At 34.3% G+C, this 21,536-nt stretch overlaps 1 protein-coding gene across 5 annotated transcripts in view; it reads right to left on the minus strand.

Annotated features, from left to right (window-relative positions):
- Positions 1-20,681, minus strand: part of LOC106756091 (syndetin) — a 28,054-nt gene extending 7,373 nt beyond the window's left edge. For 2 of the 5 annotated variants that reach the window (XM_022778518.1, XM_022778519.1), the window contains exons 1-20: positions 20,021-20,681; positions 19,202-19,369; positions 18,136-18,210; positions 15,846-15,924; positions 13,043-13,107; positions 12,877-12,966; positions 12,551-12,640; positions 11,579-11,665; positions 11,310-11,393; positions 10,150-10,269; positions 7,206-7,234; positions 6,974-7,106; positions 5,990-6,529; positions 4,766-5,307; positions 4,593-4,656; positions 4,352-4,454; positions 4,080-4,252; positions 1,766-1,891; positions 1,004-1,074; positions 352-414 (exon numbers count right to left, since the gene is read on the minus strand). In XM_022778518.1, coding sequence (XP_022634239.1) covers positions 352-414; positions 1,004-1,074; positions 1,766-1,891; positions 4,080-4,252; positions 4,352-4,454; positions 4,593-4,656; positions 4,766-5,307; positions 5,990-6,529; positions 6,974-7,106; positions 7,206-7,234; positions 10,150-10,269; positions 11,310-11,393; positions 11,579-11,665; positions 12,551-12,640; positions 12,877-12,966; positions 13,043-13,107; positions 15,846-15,924; positions 18,136-18,210; positions 19,202-19,369; positions 20,021-20,251 — 2,933 coding nt within the window. In that variant the 5' untranslated portion in view covers positions 20,252-20,681. The other 3 variants (XM_014638351.2, XM_014638352.2, XM_022778520.1) reach the window with 3 other exon arrangements.
- Between the last annotated feature and the right edge of the window lie 855 nt (positions 20,682-21,536).

Below are 21,536 nucleotides of genomic sequence, written 5' to 3' on the forward strand. Positions count from 1 at the left end.
TTTGATCCCCGTTGCCCTCATTTTACTTATGTGGTATGTGGTTTGCGCATTCACCCAAATGGCTCTTACGGGGTGTTAGACATTAAACCATTTTGTTTCCATCTATCTTTACGTTTCTAGATTGGATGTTTGTGGAAGTTTTTCTCCCAAAATTCATTAACATACAAAAAAAAATGTTGATAATGAAAAACTGCATTAAAAAAATATCCCAATTGTGCAAATAAATCTTTACACGTACATTAACTCCTGTGTGCAATAGTAGCTTACCTTTGATATAAAATAGCAACTACAAACCAAGAGGAAAAAAAAGACATGGAATTCAAGTATAAAGATGATTCGAAAAATACAAACCCATTATGCTCCATGCCAAGCTCTTTTAATTCCCATTTACAATTGGCAACACGATCAACATATCTGTAAAAGAATGTATAAAAATTAAAAGAACAATAAGGTTTAAACTAGCTACAATGACCTCGCAATATGAAAACATTAAAAGTTAGCCTGAATTTTTTCTTCCACTACTTATAATAAAATACTTGGGGGCCTGCAATTAAACAGAAGCATAAAAGTAACATATTTTAGGATAAATTCCAAAGCACAACTGTCACCAGATACAATCCTTTCATTGAGCAACAGCTTTGAGATCTTTAAACAACATGAAAAAATAATTGTTACAGCAAACATTTTTAAATAAAATTTTTCCTTTAATATAAAGGAATCCTAAAATTGAATGATTTATACATGTAACCAAAAAAAAAAAAAAAAACTAGACATTTGGATTTTTCATTTTCTGCACAGAAATTGTTGGTCAAAATATGCAGTAGAAAATATTAATTAAATTGAATTTAATTTGGTATAATAATATAGCTTCCCCTCCCAATGGTTTGTTAAAAACCAAAAGCCTCACATTGAGGATGTCAATTTGATAGTACAAAAGTCATATATAATAGCAAGACTTCCGAAGCAACCTTGCGGACTTCAATTGACAATACATTTGTCTTACCCATTAATGTGCAACAATAGTCTCACTGTAGTCCGATGAATATGTTCTGTAAGATCTGGTACAGCATCCACCTAAAGAAATCCTTACGTATTAGATTGCCGTTATCCATACTTAATCCTTTTCATATAAAAATACGTAAGAACAACTGAATCAAGTAGAAGTAAACTATCAGATGAAAATGATACATCCTAAACATAAAATCCAAACATAACCATCCACTAGAAGTCAACAACCTGATGTTATATATAAAGGTATGATTACAAAACAAAAAGCTTTAACAAAAGGTGGATTTCTACAATGTCAAAGGGTCAGAACTCCAAGAAAGTGCATAGAGGGGCAACCACAATACCCTTAGTTAGAATTAATCTAATATGCTTTGGATATGGGAAGAGTTCACCACTTCCTAACTCTTTCTGATGTCATGACAAATAGTTTCTTAAACTAGAAAGCCACCAATGCATGCATTTTCAAAATGAAAGCATTGTTATTCTTCGTGTAAGTATAAGAAGGCCTTCGAATTTGTTATACAGTGAAACTCTATTCTTGCATCATGCTTTTAGCAACATAACATTGGTCTATTTCCATTAAATTCCTTCCAAATCCTCCCAGAAACGGAACATAACAGGTTTTCAACTTAATCTAATCCACGACATAAATTTTACAATAATTTTGATGAATAGTCAAAAAAGCATTGGAAAGTCAGTCAATATCAATTTCCATAATGGTGTAATCCACTAAGTTAAATATTAAGATTCCCCGTACCAGATGAACGTAGAAATCCTCAAGTATAGTTGAATTACTTTGCAAGAGCATTGATTGGAGATGAGCTTTAGATCTATTCAGTATTCGAGCAACAAGTGATATAGTGTCAACAGCCACACATCTTTCCTGAAACAATTAAAAATATTTTATAGAGACAAACATATCTTACACAACTTCCTCATTGATTTAAAATCAAAACTACATAAATGAAGAAAATTATCTTAATAAGCCACCACAGAATGCAATACCATAAAATCATGAGAGGGTAAAATCTTTGATGAAAAAACAAAGTTTCGTTGATAATATGCTAGTGTGCACTTGGAGTGAAACCAAGACCACAAACCCCACACCAGATTCACATACCAATGTGGAACTTGTTAATCTAACATGTAAATAAAAGAGGTAGGATGGTTGGAGACACAAAACGCACAAACTTATCATTCAAATAATAAAAACAGGCTATTTATAGCCATTTACACTCAAGCAAAATGGTTTGGATCACACTCTAACGTGTGATCCCTAATTTATTGGAACAACCTTACATAATAGGAGAAAGATTTGCAACAACCAGAAACATAACAAATAAACAGAGAAAAAACCCTTTAAAAAACCTGACAGAACTCATGACAAGGGTTTTAAACATAAAATAACCCTAAATGATTGCTCATATGTTGAGGGTTGACCCTATTAAGAAGTGAACTTTAAACCTAACTCAATCCTATAAAATTGACTTGTAAAATGATATTTGCACCCACTTATATAATACCAATTTGTCTTATCTTAGTCGATGAGGGATCTCCAACACACAGAGACATATACATCTTGAATGTGGAACTAGACATTAATGAGTGGTTAAATAGTGACCCGACATTGAGTGGCACGATAGACCTAATAAATAACAAATCTTGTTATTTAATGAGTGAGACTAGACATTAAATTGGTGGTCCGATAGCGGCCCGATAGCAGGTGGAACAATATGTCCAACAAACAACAATTATTGTTAGGATAAACTCTTTTAACAATGGCTCTGATACTGTTGGGGGGAGGTTCAACACACACATAGATCTCCACACTTGGTAAGATATTATCCGCTTTGGGTCAAGTCCTTACGGGTTTGCTTTTGGTACCACTCCAAAAGGCTTTTTACCAATGGAGGTATGTATTGTGTATATAAACCCATGTTCGACCCTTCATTTACTCGATGTGGGACTTTGTTTGTATCCCAACATCCTCCCTCAAACAAAGGACTACGGTCTCCTTCCTCCCCTTCTTCTATAGAAGTCTTTTTTTCTCCTCGAGTACACCATGGGCACACCATGGTCAACACTGAATATCTCTTGCCTTGATGTTCGAAGTGGACTTTAAACCTAATTCAATCCTACAAAACCAGCTTGTAGGGTGAGGTTTGCACCCACTTATATACACTGAATTGACTTTATCTTTAGTCGATGTGAGACTTCAAACACTATTATTTTAAACACAAACCGATCCATTAACTGATAAGACTTTTAAGGTGTATGTTAGGAGAATGGTTCAAAACTAGAAGTTACAAAATAGTTAACAGTAGTTGGACAGTTTATGGGTGGTTAGAGGAAGTTATTTACTCTAGTAGGGGTTATCTTTTAAGGAGAAAACGGTTCCTCTTGGAGGTGTGTACTTTTTTTTTTTTCAGAAGAGGGCTTGTCCTGTGTAGAAGGGAATTTCTTCCCTTGGAAGCTGTTGGATGTTTTCTGTATTATGTTTTTCCTAATTAAAGTGTGATCATACATTGTGCAGTTAGATTTATGTGAAATTGTTAGCACTGCTCATATGATAGCTAAATGTACTAACGTGGTGGACAAGATACTTGAAGTCTGGGTTTAGTTCCACTAAAATGAGGGGATGTGCTTTATAAGATAAAGTGCATTTACAATATGGTATTGGATTGCAATTAAATAAAAGAATATGTATAACAAACTCATTAAACTTGTCAAAATCTTAACTATTGATTTTTAACTATAAAACTATTAGTACATTTTGTCCTCTGGAGAGTATTCTCTTCAATTTTGAGAATCCAAATCAACATATCTGCTCAATCAAACTTGAGTATAATATTAGTTTTAAGCCAAATTTCAGAAAACAATAATTCCCACCTCATATCCTTATGGAATCATCTAAACAATCATAGCAGAAAATTTTCAATCAATAATGCCATGTAGTTAATAAACATTGAAAGAAATTCATAGTAGAAGGCATCACAATTCTAGCCATGTGAAAAAGAAATACAAAGCTCATGAGAATTGGTTTTCCCTAAAATAAAACTTCAAACAATTACCGTGAGACCAAACGAGGTGCCTGAGGAAAGACCAAGATTTGCATTGGGCGGGTTTGTAGGTGTCAATTCTGCATGTGCAAATGAAGAGGTCAAAGATGTTGGTGAAGACGATTGGGGCTTAATCCACTCTTCACAATCTTGGTTTATTCTAGACAAAGCTGTTGTCAAGCGATCTGCATGTCACAATTGAACTCAATCACTAATAGTTAATCAACTAAAAAATTGGAGTTAGCTACCGATGCTTTTAGTATTTAATTCACTATGTCACTTACAATTAAGAGAGTTAGTTGAGCTTTTTCCACTTGAGCTCGTGTTTTGCTGACCAAATGTTTCATATATATTATAGAAAAATATTTCAAACAATTGGCATATTCCCTGCATCAATATACTGAATCAGGAAAAAAGAATTTAGAGGAAAAAAAACACCCCCAAGCATGTTTCTGTAATGTGTAAGGAAAAGAGGGAGAGGGTGGGCAATCTACAGCAAGCTCATTTAAGAAAGAAATGACTAACCTTAAAGAACTCAACATTTACCACTTCCAATTTCTGCATAAGCCTTGCATATTTATCCATAGACCTTACATTTTAACACATTCATTAAATCCATTGACAGTGAAAATAAAACTAATAAAGCTGAATGGTGGAAGGTAACCAATTCCTCTAATGCAAAATGTAAAGCGACTCACTTTAAAAGACAGAGAGAAGATCCAGTTTGTGTTGTATTCTCGTCATCATTACCATGTGAAGAAAGGGTTCTTGAATGAAAGGGTTTAGAACTTCGACTTGGTAGTTGGCTGTCTTCATCAATAAAGTCAGCAAGAAGATCCTCATCTTCATCTTCTGAAACAGAATTGGCACCATTTATGTGATTGGAATCGTTGTTTCTGGGTGTTCTATCATCATAAAAGTATTTGGTTGAACTTCCATCAGATTCACCATGAACTAATCCATTAGGTTGGGAGTAACCATGACCTTCGTTGGAGTTAGGTAATTTTTGCAAGAAAGGGTTTCCAGTTTTGATCCAGTGGGAAAACCCATTTTTCCTTGCACCAGTATGAACCATATTCACTGATTTATGGGAATGGAATGCACCGGCATTAATTGATTTGCCACTGGATAAAGAAATCAAGGGTGCACCATCACCAATAAGTCCTGCAAAACTGATCATTTGTACTGTTTCTAGAGGTAATTTTAGCCAAGTCTCTTTCTCCATAACCATTTTTAGTGCCTAAAATGAGAAAAACAATCATTTAATCCTTTATCCGAGACTATATAGAATTAAGACATTGGTCAGATGCAAAGCCTGGCATATCAACAAGCCCAAAAAACGATTTAGCAATTAGATAGGTAATTATTCTGCACCATAAATTTGGAAGGCCAAAAGAAAAAAAAAAAAATACAATGATTTACTTAATTTATTCCCCGGTCATGAATTATTTAGCTTCTGCATTTTGCAATAGTTTCAGCAAACTAAAGCATTCTTATTTTTCCAAACAACAATAGCAAATCAATTTCAACTTTCAAGGAGAGCAGAAAATCAACAGAACCAAAAATGACACAGCTGACATGGTTACATGTCAAAACAAAATAATATAGTGGATGTTTCTGGGTTTAGACATATACAAAACACTTCTATGATTCAGATTATATTCTGTTACAAGTAAGATGAATTAGACAAACACACGATGGACGTGCACCTAGACGTCAATAAATTTAAGATTTATGGAAAAAAAAATATTAAATGTTAATCTTAATGATAGCAGGAACACCATCACCATGCACATAGGACACAAGAAATGACAATGCATTTTACGTTTCATACAAGACTCAAAGGAACTACGTAACAAAACACAATCAACATTATATGACTCTAGCAGCACGAAGTACGGGAAGCCTTAAAGGGCACTTACATGCACATTTTGTCGATGAAAAGCTGTGAAATAGTTTTCACACACAGCCTTTAGCTTCTGCCTAAATTCAACTGCTTCGATTCCACAAAAGGCTTCCCCAGTCAAAATAAACACACTGAGTTCTTCATAATTTTTCAAGAATTGATGAATACTGGCGGTACAAACTGCAGCAGAAGAAAGCAAAACAGACACTCGACTTGCAGTGAGATGCCACAAATTCCTTCGCCCTCTTTGAAGGGTCTGTGACACAAAGGTTATAGCTTCTTTACGAAGATGGTACCAAGGGGATTCAATGTTTAACGTTGCACTGTCCTCCTTCCCAGTCTCCTTAATTGGATCATGATAATCACTGTATGGTGAACCACTAGTTTCAGTCAGAGAGCTCATTGTTGCAGATTCCTCCCTAGAAGATGAACCATGTAATATATCTCCTGAACTGGACAAAGAATTGTTGGAGACTCTTACATCTGAATCAACTTCCTGAGCGCCTGGACTACAGGAAATCTCTTCATTGCACTTATTTGAATTTTGTACTGTGTCCTGAAATTTAAATCAATCATTTGTATGAGATTGAGGACCACGTATAAATTTTTCCCCAGCCTCTAGATTGAATTCGTATTGAAATACTAAATGTTTGTGAGAAGAGTACTCTCTATCACAAACTGGTGATTTACTCAATCCATCCAGCAAAATCAAATAAAGTATCTCTCCAACTTACACGTTAACTTGTTGAATGAGATCTTTCATGATAGTAAGAAATTAAAAACTAGGGACTAAGCAATTGAGTGGAAAACAAAGAATGACTTCTCCAATGCAAAGAAAATAATAAAAATTTGAAAGTCATGATTGACCTGATAGTAGTCCGTGTGACTTTTCATTAGATGAACAAGTCCACGTGAATACTTCAATGCACAAAGCACAGGGGAAGGCACAATAAATGGAAAAAGATATGCGTTTAAGAGCTTAAGAGGAACCAGAAATTACCTTTCTTTCCAGCTCGAAATCCATAATTTCATGGTATGAACACATAAGGTCAAATAGAACAGCCAGCGTTCTTAATAAGCATTGCCTGAACTTTGAATCAGGTATTCTGAGGCATAGATCGCTGTAAGTGAGCCTGGAATTAAAATGACAACTATGAAGCCAATCCAACATAAAAATACTTATACTAATGATCATCAAAGGATGATAAACATGCTTGTAAAAGAAGAAGTACCTACTATTTTGCAAAATTTCCTCCTCGTCCTACGAAAAAAAAAAAAAAAGTCAACAGACTAATTAAATGAGCTCTTCAAATTTTTGGCTAGAAGAAAGAAATAGCAGTCCTTCAAATCAACCAAACTAGTATTTAACATGAATCAATTGCTATGATCAACATTTTGTTGTAAATAGAAGATTATTATGATAAAAATATCCTCAATATCTCCATATTGATTAGAAGAAAATATATTCAGAATCTTCCCATTTATTTCAGCATATGTTAATTTCCTTATTTTAAATAGTTTGATTTCGAGGTGATGAAAATGTATTAGTGTCATTTTTGTCAATATAATGTTGTACTTCCCTACATAGTTCAAGTTAGTATTAGAGCCCTCAATCTTGGAGCTCTGTTTTTGTTGTCACATAAACAGTTGTCTCTGCTGCTATCCACTGCCATTGGGGTCAGTGGTGGGTCAAAAAGGTGCACCCCACGGCAGTGATCATAGTTGGCAGTTGGTTCGCCAATAGAATTGCCATACTCCATCATACACCACCACCAATATTGGCTTTGTAGCCCACACACATAGCTCCGGTGAAGTTCACTAACCACCATAGACATGGTCGTTGGAACCTCTTGAGCCAATTCCAAAAGGTGGTGACATCCCATTTGGATTCAATTCCACTAAGATTTGACTTCTCTTATTCTTTTGCCAAATGGGTTCTCTCTTTTTTTGTATTTTTTTTCAATGGTGGGTCCCTACTACTTTGATGGTAGGAATTAAATGCACCTGAGCCAATACATTTGGAGAATTCTCAAGTGAAGATCAAGATTTGACCATATCAATGGTGAAGGACCCGAGTCAAACTATTGGGACAATGAAGATTCATTGGTCATGACCTAGTTGTTGCATTCCATGGTTCTTGACAATGCTGTACAATTGTACGATTCTATGAGCTTGTACAAAGTCTCTTATTCAAATCCAACATGTGATTGTGGCACAACGAAATCACGTGGATCATTGAGCAAAATCAAGGAATAGTGCAGGCCATTCGCCTTCTTGTTTTGTGTTTTCCACCATGCTGATTCACCTTCTTGTTTCATGTCTTTTCCACTGTACCAGTTCACCTTCTTGGGTCAATGGGTTTTCAGTTAAAATAAAACCCAAACCCAATTAAAAACTAAGGCATAATGTAAGTTTTTTATTGAAATACAAAATTAAGAAATTTAGAAGCCTGCATTGCTTCATATAACTTAAGTCGTCTCTTTTTCCTCCTTCTTACGAAAAATATCTGCTAGGAAGTTAAAAGTACATCAGGGGAGGAAATTAAAGGCGGGAAAGGAAGATAGTTTGTTAGTAAAGAGAGAGTATAAATAAGAAAGAGAATAGAGAGAGAAGGGGATCAGATATTTGTTTTGGGTTTAGACTGGACCTTTTGGTCAGTTGAGGAAGGGAGGCTTCCTTGGGAAACATTTACTTGTATTTTCTTCATTATATACATTACAGATTCAATAATATACATACACATACTTTCATCTTTGGCTGTTTCGAGTATTATTGTGAGAAGAGTGTGTTCTGTTTGGTCTCCTGAACAAAGGAACCTAACAATATCAAAGGAAAAAACTCACTTTGTGTATATCTCTTCTCTTCCTCCTGTTGGAGATCTAATATCGACTAGAGATAAGGAAGTAAATCTGACCTTACAAGCTAGTTTGATGGGTTAAATTAGGCTTAAGGTTCACCTCTTAACAAGGTATCAATCTATCTTAACGACATTTGTTGTTTGTTGGACACAGTCCACTTCTTAGCACCTTCTTACAAAAAAATCAGAGGAGGAGAAAACTCATATTGGAATCGGAGTAAGAAGAGTTGCCTACGATGGAAGTGAGAATCCCTAGAGATAATTTGAGGAGGTAAGTGTTATTGAGCACTTGCTAGCTATTGCATTGAGAAAACCATTGTGTTAAATATTTTATTTGAGTATGGTTGCATTGACAATCTCTCTAATAAACATCGAAGGTATTATTATCATTCATCTCCCAGAAATTCTCACATCGGTCCAGGAAGTCATGAAAAATTAACATTGGACTCAAGCCATAAGAGAGCATATGAATGCATTAGAAAGAAACACAACATGGAAGATTGTTGACAAACCAAAAGAAAAAAGGGTTGAGAGTGGAAATGGATAGTTGCAGTGGAATATAAGACATATGGGACTATAGACACATATAAAGTCAGATTTGGTTCCAAAGGGATATATTGAAGCTTATGGAATTGACACAGAGAAGACATTTACTCTAGTGGCAAAGATAAATACAATTTGAGTGATTCTTACTTTGACAACTCATTTTGGTTAGGACATACATAAGTGGGATGTGAATAATGTCTTTCTTCACAGAACTGTAGAAGAAGTGCACATTGAGACCACTCTGAGAATTAACACTCAGTGTATAAAACAAGGTATGCCTCTTAAAGAAGGCTTTATATAGTTGTAAGCAATCTCCAAGAACATGGTTTGGGAGATTTACAAAATTTCCTAGGCAGGAAGAGAGAAATAATAGTCATTCAAGTCAACTGAACTAATATTTATGGTGAATCAAGTGCTATGATCGGTATTATTGTCTTGTGCCCTCAAATATCAATAAATATGGGCACCTGTCCTACTCTTAACCCGGTTCCAGGAATTACTGTTAATCCTCCCTTGGACCAATATAAGTAAACAAAGAATAACACGACCAAGCTTAAGTAGCCAATACATATGCATATGCTTATATAAAATTGAAAGTGGTAGTACCACAATGTCAATTACAGACATCGATTGCATAGAATAACGAACAGAAGTTCCAAACTTTTATTTGCATGTCAAATGGGGAAAATATACTATCAACTCACTCAACTCCTAAACAATTTCTAATCCAGATAGTACTGAACATGAGTTAGGCAAGAAAACGTATTGCATACCTCATGCATGACACCCTTTAATACAGAGTGTGTTTCTGATATAACTTCTTGCATGAAGAAACTCTGTATCTTTTCAGCAAGACCAGCAGTATCCCCTATTAATGCATATGCATCAATTACCTGCATCACGTCGTTAGATTAGCATCATTTATAATATATTTCCAATACCAAATGTCTGCATGATCACAGACAATAAAGTGGGGACAGCAGGTCATATCAAATATTGGTGATACTTTTTTATAAAATTGGAAAAGAAGAACAACAAATTGAAAATACCACCAAAGGCTTTAAGCATCTCCGGTACCAAAACCTCAAAAATTAACTCGTAAAAGAACTTCGGGAGAACCACGTGGCAAACCCAATCTTCACCAACAACATCAAACAAATCATTACAAAGATGGGAAATTGCTGAGAGTTGCAAACATAATACGGCAAGCAATTTTAAAGCATGATCTTCAGAAATGAATTTCCGAATATTGGTAGCAATTAAAAGCATTAAATAAAAACTTGAAAACTAGCTAAGCTGAGCCTTCAAATATCAATAAATCACAGATGGAAACTATGACCATATATCTTTGAGCAAATGCTAACATACTCAAGTACAACAACATTCATTTAATGAAAAGTAAACAGCCATATATAGAAGATTAAATGTGAAACTCAATATCTGGAAAACCAGGCACCCCAGGGAAATTTTAAAGTTCTGTCTGAAAAAAAAAAAAAAACAGCAAAAGTCTAAAAACTAGAAAATTAGGAAAAACACCTTAGGTCAAATCAGTGTTTAAGTCAAAAGTGGATCGATAAAAATCACAAACATAATTGGTTTTATTTATTTAATTTTTTCCGGATAAAGCTTACATCATCTCTCTTCCCTTCATTCTATTTATTTGAATTCACACACACAAAAAAAAAAAGATTAAACATCACCAGCATTCACCAAACAAACTATAAAAATTAAACTAGCTCCTTTACTGGGTTTAATTTAAACTAGTTCAACTTGACAGAGGTTCGTGAAATTAGTTTTTCATAAGTAGTTTTTAATTGCCATGTACCCCCTCGAAACAGAAACAAAACAAACAAGTGTGTATGCTCAACCCATTGTAGACACTGAATCACTTGCAACATATGAATAGAAAGCAAAGAAACTAATACAAACTTACTGTTATATAGCCATCTTCCTTGAATTCTTGACATACTCCCAATAAAAGAGCATCCAGCTTCTGCAACGTTCTTCCCAGCCAAACCTGGCATTAATAATGCAATAAAGAAACCTTAAACAGTTAAATACACAAGTATCTGCATTGTCATCAGGAATATATAGGGTAACATGGGAAATAATGAATTTAATAAAATTAGACAAATTCTTAACATGCAAGAAAAATTCCAGAATAAATTATCTTAATCCTTCATAGAAGTTATTCAAATTCACCTCCACACCACGGCTCATTTCTTGTATTGCTGAAAGCTCTGACAAACTATCTAAGAGTTGCAAATACTCAGATAGAACTTGAAAGGCCTGCATAATGATAAAAAAAATGAGCTTCTTAGAAGATACCTTGGGTCTAAGAACAAAAGAACAAAAATTACAAACATCAGTAAGTTGTGATTAATGGACCACATTATATATGTTAATATATTATTGGAGATGTACTTAGCTATACTGTATAAGAAATGTACTAGTAGTCAGATCAGAGCTGTTAACTATTGCCAACAGCTACCGCATGTAACCTTTTCAGTAAAGGCAATTAGCTATCTCTTTTGTTCTAAGTAGTTAGCTATAAGTACTTCAGTACATTTCCGTTTCAAATAGGTTGATAAAATGAATAGCATTCAGTTTGTTAAACAGCTCTCTCTTTTTCAGTTCATTTTACATGTGACTCTTCTCTCTTTGTGACATCAATCTCAAGTTGTTTATTTTCTGGTATTTGTTGGTGATATCATAACCATTGGGAGCTCTAGTGCTCTAACTCAACAGCTTACTTCTAATCTCCATGCAGCTTTTTCTCTCAAACAACTTGGTTCTCTTTAGTATTTTCTCTCAAACCTCTCTCATCAGCTCGTTTTGCTTTTCTTAGATGCAAGCTCAATGTAAAGATTTTTTTTTCCAGAAAAATCTTCTCATTGAGTTTGAGGGGGGATTATTAGAGTATGAAATTAGCTATATTGTGTGTGTAAAAATTGTACTACGTGGTCAGAGTTGTTAGCAATAACAACTTCATCATGTAACCATTTCAGTGAAGGCTGTTTGGCTCTCTCTTATGTTGTAAGTAGTTAGCTATAGATACTTGTGTATGATTCTCTTTTCAATAGTTTAATAAAACGAATACCAGTCAATTTGTTATACAGTTGTCTATTGTTAAGTTCATTTTACACACACATACATATAGAGAGAGAGGCTCACCTTCCAGTAATTCCCTTCCTCTACAAGGGATTCAAGTGTTGATTGCATGTTCAGAGCCCGTTGAAGTTCAATCAAGGTTGGAAGCATGTCCTATGAATGAATAAAAATAGATGAATTTACAACAGTATTAAAGCCTTAGTGCAAGCAGGTATTACATACCGCCCCTACCCCAAAAGAATTGAGTTATGTATCCAAGACTAAACTACGTTACATGCCAATTGCCAATAACAATAAATCAATTTTCAGAAGAATCAAATAGAATCATGAGAAGCATAAAGGCATTACAAGAATGTAACGCTAGTTTGTACTCAGAGAGACGGAAATACCAGAAGAGCTTGTTTCTTTTTGGAATAAGAATTCACAATCAGATCCCTTGAAACCTCATTCATAGACGAGGTCAAATGTCTCCTTCCATTCTGCACAGAATCAAAAAGAAGGTGGTAAGAGCTAGACAAACAGTAAGTATCAGCTCCTTATGAGTTATGATCTTACCATACAGATGACATTTGCAATCCTTAAGTCTTTTTCCAATTCTCTGACCAAATTCATCCCCTTCACTGGCCAAAAGTAAGTATCAGTTCCTAATTCTAAAAATCCTTTTACAAATAAATAAATATAAAAGTGATGCAGAATTTGAAGTTGGCAATAGCAGTAAAGTTGAATCAACCAAACTTTTCAGTATCTCAACGAATTGAAACCTAAATTATTTATTATTTAAACTAAAAATAACACTGCATTCTTCCGATAACACCAAAGAGAAACTTATTTTAATTAGTATTGAGAAATTAATAAATATTTTATAATAATAGTAATTACTAATTAGACCTATCAATTTGGCCCCACCCACAATGCTTGACACTAACTCATATGGACCAGGGCCAAAAAGCCCACTAGACAAAACGCCCACATGAGAAAAGGCCCATAGGGCAAAAATTGCCACAAAGCCCCATGCGCCATTTCTTAAAAGTAAAAAATATTGTTTAAAAATGAAAATGAAAAATAAAAAAATTTACCTAAAACCGAATGAAAAACATTTACTCAATCCAAACCCAATCAGTATGGACAGGGTCAAGTCAGGCTTAGGTAAAGTTAGACCAAGTTAGGACCATGTCAAGCCGGTCAAAATGGACTTAGGTCAGGTTGAGTTGGATTGGGACATGACAAGTTGGTCTAGATTGGCCTAAGTCAAGCCAAATCAAGTTGAAACTAGGTCAAGCAACACCGGATTAAGTTAGATCGAGCCCAACTAAAGCCAAGTCCAATTCGAGCCAAGCCCAATTCGAGCCAAGTTAGGTATGGCTGAGACGAGCCTGACTCAAGCCAGGCCAAGTCAAGTTAGACCATGTCTAGCCAGGTCAGGTCAAGCTTAAGTTAAGCGAAGGTGGGCCAAGCTCAAATTAGTATGGGCAAAGTCGGATTTGGCCTAGTTCAACCTAGACCAAGTCAAGTCAGGACCATTTCAAGCTACATCGTGCTAAGTCGAGTTGGGCCCAGTTTAATTAAACCATGTCAAGTTGGGTCAATCCAAAGTCAATTTGAATCTCGTCAACCTTTGGTTGAGTTAGGTTGGGCCAATCAAGTTGGACCAAGGTTAGACCAAGACGGCCTAGGCCAAGTAAAACTAAGTCAGGTTGCGACCAGTGTCAAATTAGTCAGAAAAGGTTAGGTCGAGTTGGGCCCAAGTCATGCAAGCAACTTTGGGTCGAGAACAAGTTAGGTTCGGTTGGGCCCATATTAGGTTGAGTTAGGCTAGGCCCACATCAAGTTGAACTCGGTTGGATCCAACTCAGGTCAAGATGGCATTAAATCAGGTCAAGCCCAAGTCAAATTTAGGTTGGGCCCGGTTAAGAAGTGGACTTTAAGACTAACTCAATCTCACAAAACCGGCTAGCAAAGTGAGGTTTCCACCTACTTATATACAATAAATTGGCTTTATCTCTAGTCGACGTGGGACTTCCAACACATCCCCCTCAGACCAAGGTATATACATCTTGAGCGTGGGACTAGACATTAATGAGTGGTCTGATGGCGGTTCGATAATGGGTGAAACAATATGCCCAACAACACAAATCTCGCTAGGATAGACTCTAACCTAGCTCTGATACCATGTTGAATATAGTGAGAACTATGTATGGGATTAATCTCCTTGTGTTGAATATACGCATAGGGTCCTTTATTTATAATAGAAGAAGTATGGGTTAATCCCAAAATACAAATAAGAAATAAAAAACATAACTAAAAATAAAAGATAAAGAAAAGATAAAAATAATATAACTAATCGGCCCAAACGAGCCCATGTTAGACTAGGTTAAGCTTAGCCCAGGTCAAGATGAGTCAAATTGAGTTGAGCCAAAGTCAAGCTTGGTCAAGTTGGGATAACTCAAGTTAGGTTGAGTAGAAGTCAAACTGGGTTGGCTTGAGCCAAGGTTAAGCCAAGTTGTATCAAGCTTAGGTTAAGATGAATCCAAGTTAGGAAAGATCAAGTTGAGCCTTAAGTCAAGTTGGGTCAAGTTATGCCTAAGCAAGTTGGGTTGTATCACATCGTTGCAATTAAGTTGTAAATAAGAAAAATTAATTAATGATCAATTTATAGATTCTAAGGAATTGGACAATTCTGAAAAGTATTTAGTATTTAATTGAAGTTTTATTTTAATGTTGTAGCGGGTCAAACCCACTTTGACCCAAACCCCAACTTTAGTGGGTCAATCCCCAAACCCACTCTAAAAAGGCCAAGGCTTTCTTAACCCACTCATTTATTGGGTCAATAAAAGAGGACTTATTTTAGGAGTGGGTTGGGATTAATCCATAAGTCATGAATCAAATGGACAACTCTAACTTATTTTAGGAGTGGGTTGGGATTAATCCATAAGTCATGAATCAAATGGACAACTCTAATAATAATAGAACAAATCATGCAAATACCCCTATGGTTTTTCAATATACACACAATATCCTCACCTTATTAAGTTTAGAATAGCCCCCTCGTGGATACAAAGTGTACCGTATTTCTTGGGTATCAGGGAGCATCAATGTCACATATTAAGGGGTTACTAAAAGGGGAAAAGGGGAGGTATAGTATGAATTTGAAAGAAACCACAAGGGGTGTTAGTGTAATTTTATCATAACAATAATGTTAACCTGGCAATAAAAAATAGACAACCTTGTAAAAAGCAAGGAAAAGCTGTGGACAGCAGAAAAATTTTCTAAACAAAATATCTAACATACACGACCTCGTGCACTAAAACCTGCACAGAGGAGGTATAGCCAATTCTCTCCGTTCACCTCTTCAACTTACCCATTACTTCATGATGCTCCATAACATGGCGAGATAAATGTTCAGCCACTTTATCCAGTTGTACCAATCTAAGGGCAGCCTACATAACAAATTCCAAGACCAAATATCTTATATAAGAGTATTTATAGCATGTAGCAGGATATTATAAACCTGATTCAATCAACTAACAAAATTCAAACAGTTAAGATAATAACGAGATTTGTTGGGACAACAACGAAAATTATATTATTTCAATAATTGATAATAATCAGAATCAGTTTTCGGTTTAGATAAGTTTACTGAAAGTGATTATAAGATAATTTTCTTTGGATGCAAAGTAAAAATTAGCTTTTACATAAGAAAAACAGTGTGTATAAAGTTGAAAAGAAAAAAAAAATGTTAAAAAATAATCAGAAGCTATAAACTTTCAGATTCAAAGAAAAAAATTATTTTATCCAAAATAAAAGTTTCTTTACAAATTTATGTTATTATCAGAAACATACAGATTATTCTACAAACCGCACTTTTAAAAGAAAAACAGCTAAATATAAGATTTCCGCTGTCCAAAACACGCTATAACTGGTTTGTAGTTATTGATTAAATAAGCAGTTCCTTGCTATGTAGCACAGACACTGAAACACTTGTAATCTATAAAATGTAGGACATGGCGACATACACACACACATATATTTATATTGAACATCATTGTGAATTATTTAAACTAACAATCAAGATTTATATTTTCAAAATCATCTATAAAGGAGTTAGTCAAATATAACAATCTCAACACACACATATAAATGAAAAGAGGATCTAATTCATCTAAACATTTCACCCCTTCTTGATCATTATCATTAAAAAAAACATTACAGTCAAGATTCACTAAAGACACATTAACAATTTCAAAAAATTCCAAATCATATGAAGATATGATAAAAGAATAAATGAAAACATTCCTAATAATACATATATAATCTAAATATCCCTAATTATGTAGGATTTGTTTCTTATTTTGATTAATTATAATATAAATTTACACAATAAGTTTCTAAATTTTTAACTTATAAGAAAAATCATTGTGCCTGCCCTCACTAACACTGTGCTAGAGCCATGTCAGAAACCCAAAAACACATTTTTTAAATTGAACACTTCAACAGAATGTCCAATACATGTCGGACATAGGGACATGCCACTGAAGAGGCATCTCCAAGCTAGCTGGCTACCAAATCACAGCACTTCACTGATGGAATATTGTTTTAGTCCCATTGCTCAATTGTGAAGTAACTTCAACAACGGCATTGGAGTTGCTCTTAATGCATGAGATGAAAATTTGCAATCAATGTTATGAAACACCGATACTTTAATTTATTTCATGTATTTGTATGATAATAATACTCTTGAATACTACACCATACTTATTGGAAAAATACCCAAGCCTTAAAATTATGAAAATTTATTACAACTCAATGAGACATATAAGCATGTATAATAATATAGAAAAGTGGAACCATTGATGAACAAAAATGGAAAATTGTTCCCTTTATATATAATATAAAGAAAAGAATGAGAATAATAGATTGAAATTCAGAGATAATTCAGATGAAAGCTTGAATGTGTGCATTCACTCAGCAAAAAATTATGTATATATATAAATAAAGATGTTACAGATGAAAAGATAAAAAGAAGTTAAAGTACAAAATACATACAGATAGAGTCAGCTTCTAGAAGCTAGAAATCAGATAACATTGTAATTTCTTACAGATAGTACTGTTCCTGTTAGTAAATAATAGGAAGTAATTTATGATGCAATAATTTATTAAAAAATTTCAGATTGGTACGATAAGTATGTTCTTAATTTAGATTTGCATAATTGCAACTATATTTTTCTTTGTAAAATATGTATTTATCATGCTTTATGAAATTTTGTCCACATCAATATATTCATTTATATGCTTTATATCCTATATACTTTTAAATTATTAAATAGTCCCATCAGATACTATTGTATTCAACACACATTTCATATCTGCACATCATAGAATAGGTGCAAGAGATGAGCACCAAAGATAATGACATTTTTACTTTTAACAAATAAAAAGGAATCTTAAAGATGATAAACTGCATCAGGTATAAGTATAGAAAACTTAATGAGTTTCTACTTTCTTTACGCTCATAAATAATACAATGGATACAACTATTTTTCGTTAAGTAGAACAATGGCTAAGTAGAGGACTAAGAAAATTTTAATTTTAAAGATAACAAATTAAAAAATATTTTATTTGTCAGCCAGATTGAGACACATGAACCACACCTGTTTTTCAAAATACGTTAGCTCATTCTCATCAGCTGGAACATGCTCTAAAATATGCTTAATTGGATCAAAGTCCTGCATAAAGACATTCAAAAGAGTCCATTCAACTCCACAATTCATGGTGATCAAATATGGGGTAACAGAAATAAAATTTCATTGGAGTTAGTAAGTTGAGGCATTTAAGCTCAAAAACTTGCTATAAATACATGTATACCTTTATATCAATCAACAATGACAGATTTTCTCAATTCAATTCCTTTAAGTCTTGAGTTCACTAGATTAGAGGGCACAAAAAATAGTTTTTCCTCTGTATATTTGTAGCACATCGTTAATGTTATTGAATTTTTCCTTCTTATTTTTCATACTAGTTGACATTGGGCAAGAAAAATTTAGATTATAGGAATATTTTTAATAATCAGGTGAACTTTTATAATTAGTGGTACTATTTTTCTTGCTGGATTTTATCATTGGCCTATTCCTATAATCAGTAGAAACATTAAGATATCAAAAATATAGTTGTTTTTAAATAGTAGTATACTAAAGAAGAAGCTGTATAAGAAAAAAAAAAGAGTAAGAGGAGAGAAGAGTGGATAGATTGTCTCTTCTGAGAATGAGCCAAAATACCAAAACAACAAAAAAAAAAAAACAGAAACATTGATCTCTAAGGGATATGGACTCCCATCACCCAAAGTTCAAGTTCTAAATAAATGGATACTCAAATATTAATTAAAAAAAAATCAAGGAACAAGTTCGTACGTATAAAAACTTCCTAATATGAAGAGTTATATTAGTGTTCTGTCTAAGGATACAAAACTAATCCTTAATGAGAAGTTATATGCTCTCAACTGTTAGCAACCCTCCCAAGTTCCCCTGGTACGAGCAATTATTTGGAAACTTACAAAAGATAAAATTTTCTGCCATCTCTCAATAAACATAAACAAACAAAAAGATTTCTCCTCAGATTGAGCAACAGAACCTCCATATGAAATAGTTTCTATCATTCAACACAAAGGAGGTTGCAAGAAAAATAAGTATGAAATTGAAAGAGTGATATAGAAAGTAACACCTCTTCATAGAATTCATCCTCCAGCTCCTCGACTACTTGGCCTTGAGGTCTGCTTCCATATATTGAACTCAATTCTTCTGAACTTGAAGAAAAACTATATCTCTGATGAGGAGGTAACCCTGCAAGAGCACGAGCTACAGCAGCAGCTGCTGAAGCTCGAGCTGGAACCTGTTCAACAACATTTATAAAACATGAAAATACAACTCAAACTATATGACCATAAGGATAATAACAAGGAGCATCAACTGTTAGGCTCGCTGGTAGGTGGGCCTAGGAATGAAATTACAAAAGACATTTAAAAACTTATAGACCACCAAGTGTGTTTGGTTTGCAGTTGAAAACCACAGTATTCCTGGAATGTTAAGGATCGCGGAGAAGACACAACCGCGATCCAAAACCATGGTATTCCCTACAACCATAAACATCTAAACATCTATGGCTTTTCGCAAGTCCACTTACAGAACCAATATTCTTGACAAAACTCATTTCATGATTTCATAAATTATCCAAATCAAACTCGCAATCGCTAGTTCTATCACAAAGTCTTGATCAGTGTTATTTCGCAACCAAATAGCAGGCGTAGAGCAACGGTATATCGTCAAATCCAAAACTCGCATAAAATGCATCAAAAGCAACATAGTTAACGCTTCAGACTGACTTAGCCACAAACACAGAACACGTTTTAGCAATCAATTGCACGGCATTATCTAAAACTAAAACTACGCATCTAAAGTTTCGAAATTAAAAATCAAATTCAGCATAACGAGTGTACCAGCGGTGACAATGCAATTCTACGCGACAATGATCCAGTGGATTTACCTCGGGACGATCAGGAACGGGAGGGAGCAATCCGATAGATCTCGCGGACCTAACGGAGCTCAAGAATTTTTCCCCAACCTTGGACAAATCCATTGCTCCTCCCTGGGAGAGCAAGAAGAACGGGAGCAAGAAGAAAACCCTAGAGCTCTCGATCCCTCCCTCGCTCAAATCACCATTGAAAATAAACGGATTCCCCAGCACACTTCCAAAGGGAAACAAATTCGGCTGCATCTCAACTTAAGACGCCGAGATCCACCACTCACAGCCGCGTTTCATAGCGAAACGGCTGCGTTCACTCTCGGCGAGATCTGAACGTTGTGGCATGAAAATGAGAGTTCCGAACTGGAAAATATGGCGATGGCGTAGTTATTTATTTGCGTTGAAGAGTTTCGGCTTTTGCTTTTACTTCACTGGCCACAGTACAGTGCATGAACGCGATCGTTGCTCCCTCGCTTGGTACGCTCGTTGACGAAAAGTGGATTAGAATTTGGGATCAGACACTGACTTTGCCCGCATCTGGTTTTGTTTGTCGTTGCTTTACCATAAAATTAACTCGGGTGGTATGGGATTTGGGATCAGTACTTAGAAAACATTACTTACTTCTTAAATTTACGCTAATCAAGCAACTAAATTAGATCAAACTTGCTTCTGTATATGGAATGTAAGACCCCTGGTAATCAAGTAATTAACAGTTAAATGAGTATAAGTAAGATAAAATCTTCACCTTTCTTTCCCACAAACATTAGCCTCTTAAATAAATAAGATAATTAATACCTTCATCACTCTCTCACCAAAAAAATGTGATTATTTAATTAATTTCTGAAAAACAGTGGTATAGAAAAACTACTGAAATTTATCTTTATGAAGAATCAATATATTGATAAAATTAATTGGTGCGTACTGATTGGACGACAGTACTTTTGATAATAATAAAAAAAAAAACACTTTAAAATTTTGAAAGAATTGGATTAAGGATTTTGCCAATCATTAATCGTTTTAAATAATTTGAAGTTTAAGGTATTTAGTATATTTTTTGGCAGAGAGATATTTAATACGTAATATCGTATGCTCGTAATATTTAATTTGTGGTTTTAAGTTAAATTTTAAAATATAAATATTCAAAATAAATTAAAAAAAAATGCTAGTGTTGATAGATATTCTACCAAAATTGATCAAGATATTTTTATATAAATATTGGTATAATTTGTGGTTTTTGTTTTCTCGCTTGGTGTGTTTCTTTGCATAAGTTTCACAAGCACTTGATGATGCACTATTTTTCTTGATAGTAAGATTTACCCTGTCAATATAATGATACTGTGTTGTGCATGCATATCTTATTGAGAGAAAAAACCCAAATATAAATATACATTTATATTTAAGTCGAGTCGCTTATATAAAATTGATTTTAATTTCTTTATATAGTAATTTGAGTGTAATTTTCAACATGTCATGTATTTTAATAAAGATTATTATTCTAAAAAAGGGTAAACCAAGAATTATATGATTGTGTTTTTAA

The sequence above is a fragment of the Vigna radiata genome, chromosome 2 (genome assembly GCF_000741045.1).
Source record: "Vigna radiata var. radiata cultivar VC1973A chromosome 2, Vradiata_ver6, whole genome shotgun sequence".
NCBI lineage: Eukaryota > Viridiplantae > Streptophyta > Magnoliopsida > Fabales > Fabaceae > Vigna > Vigna radiata.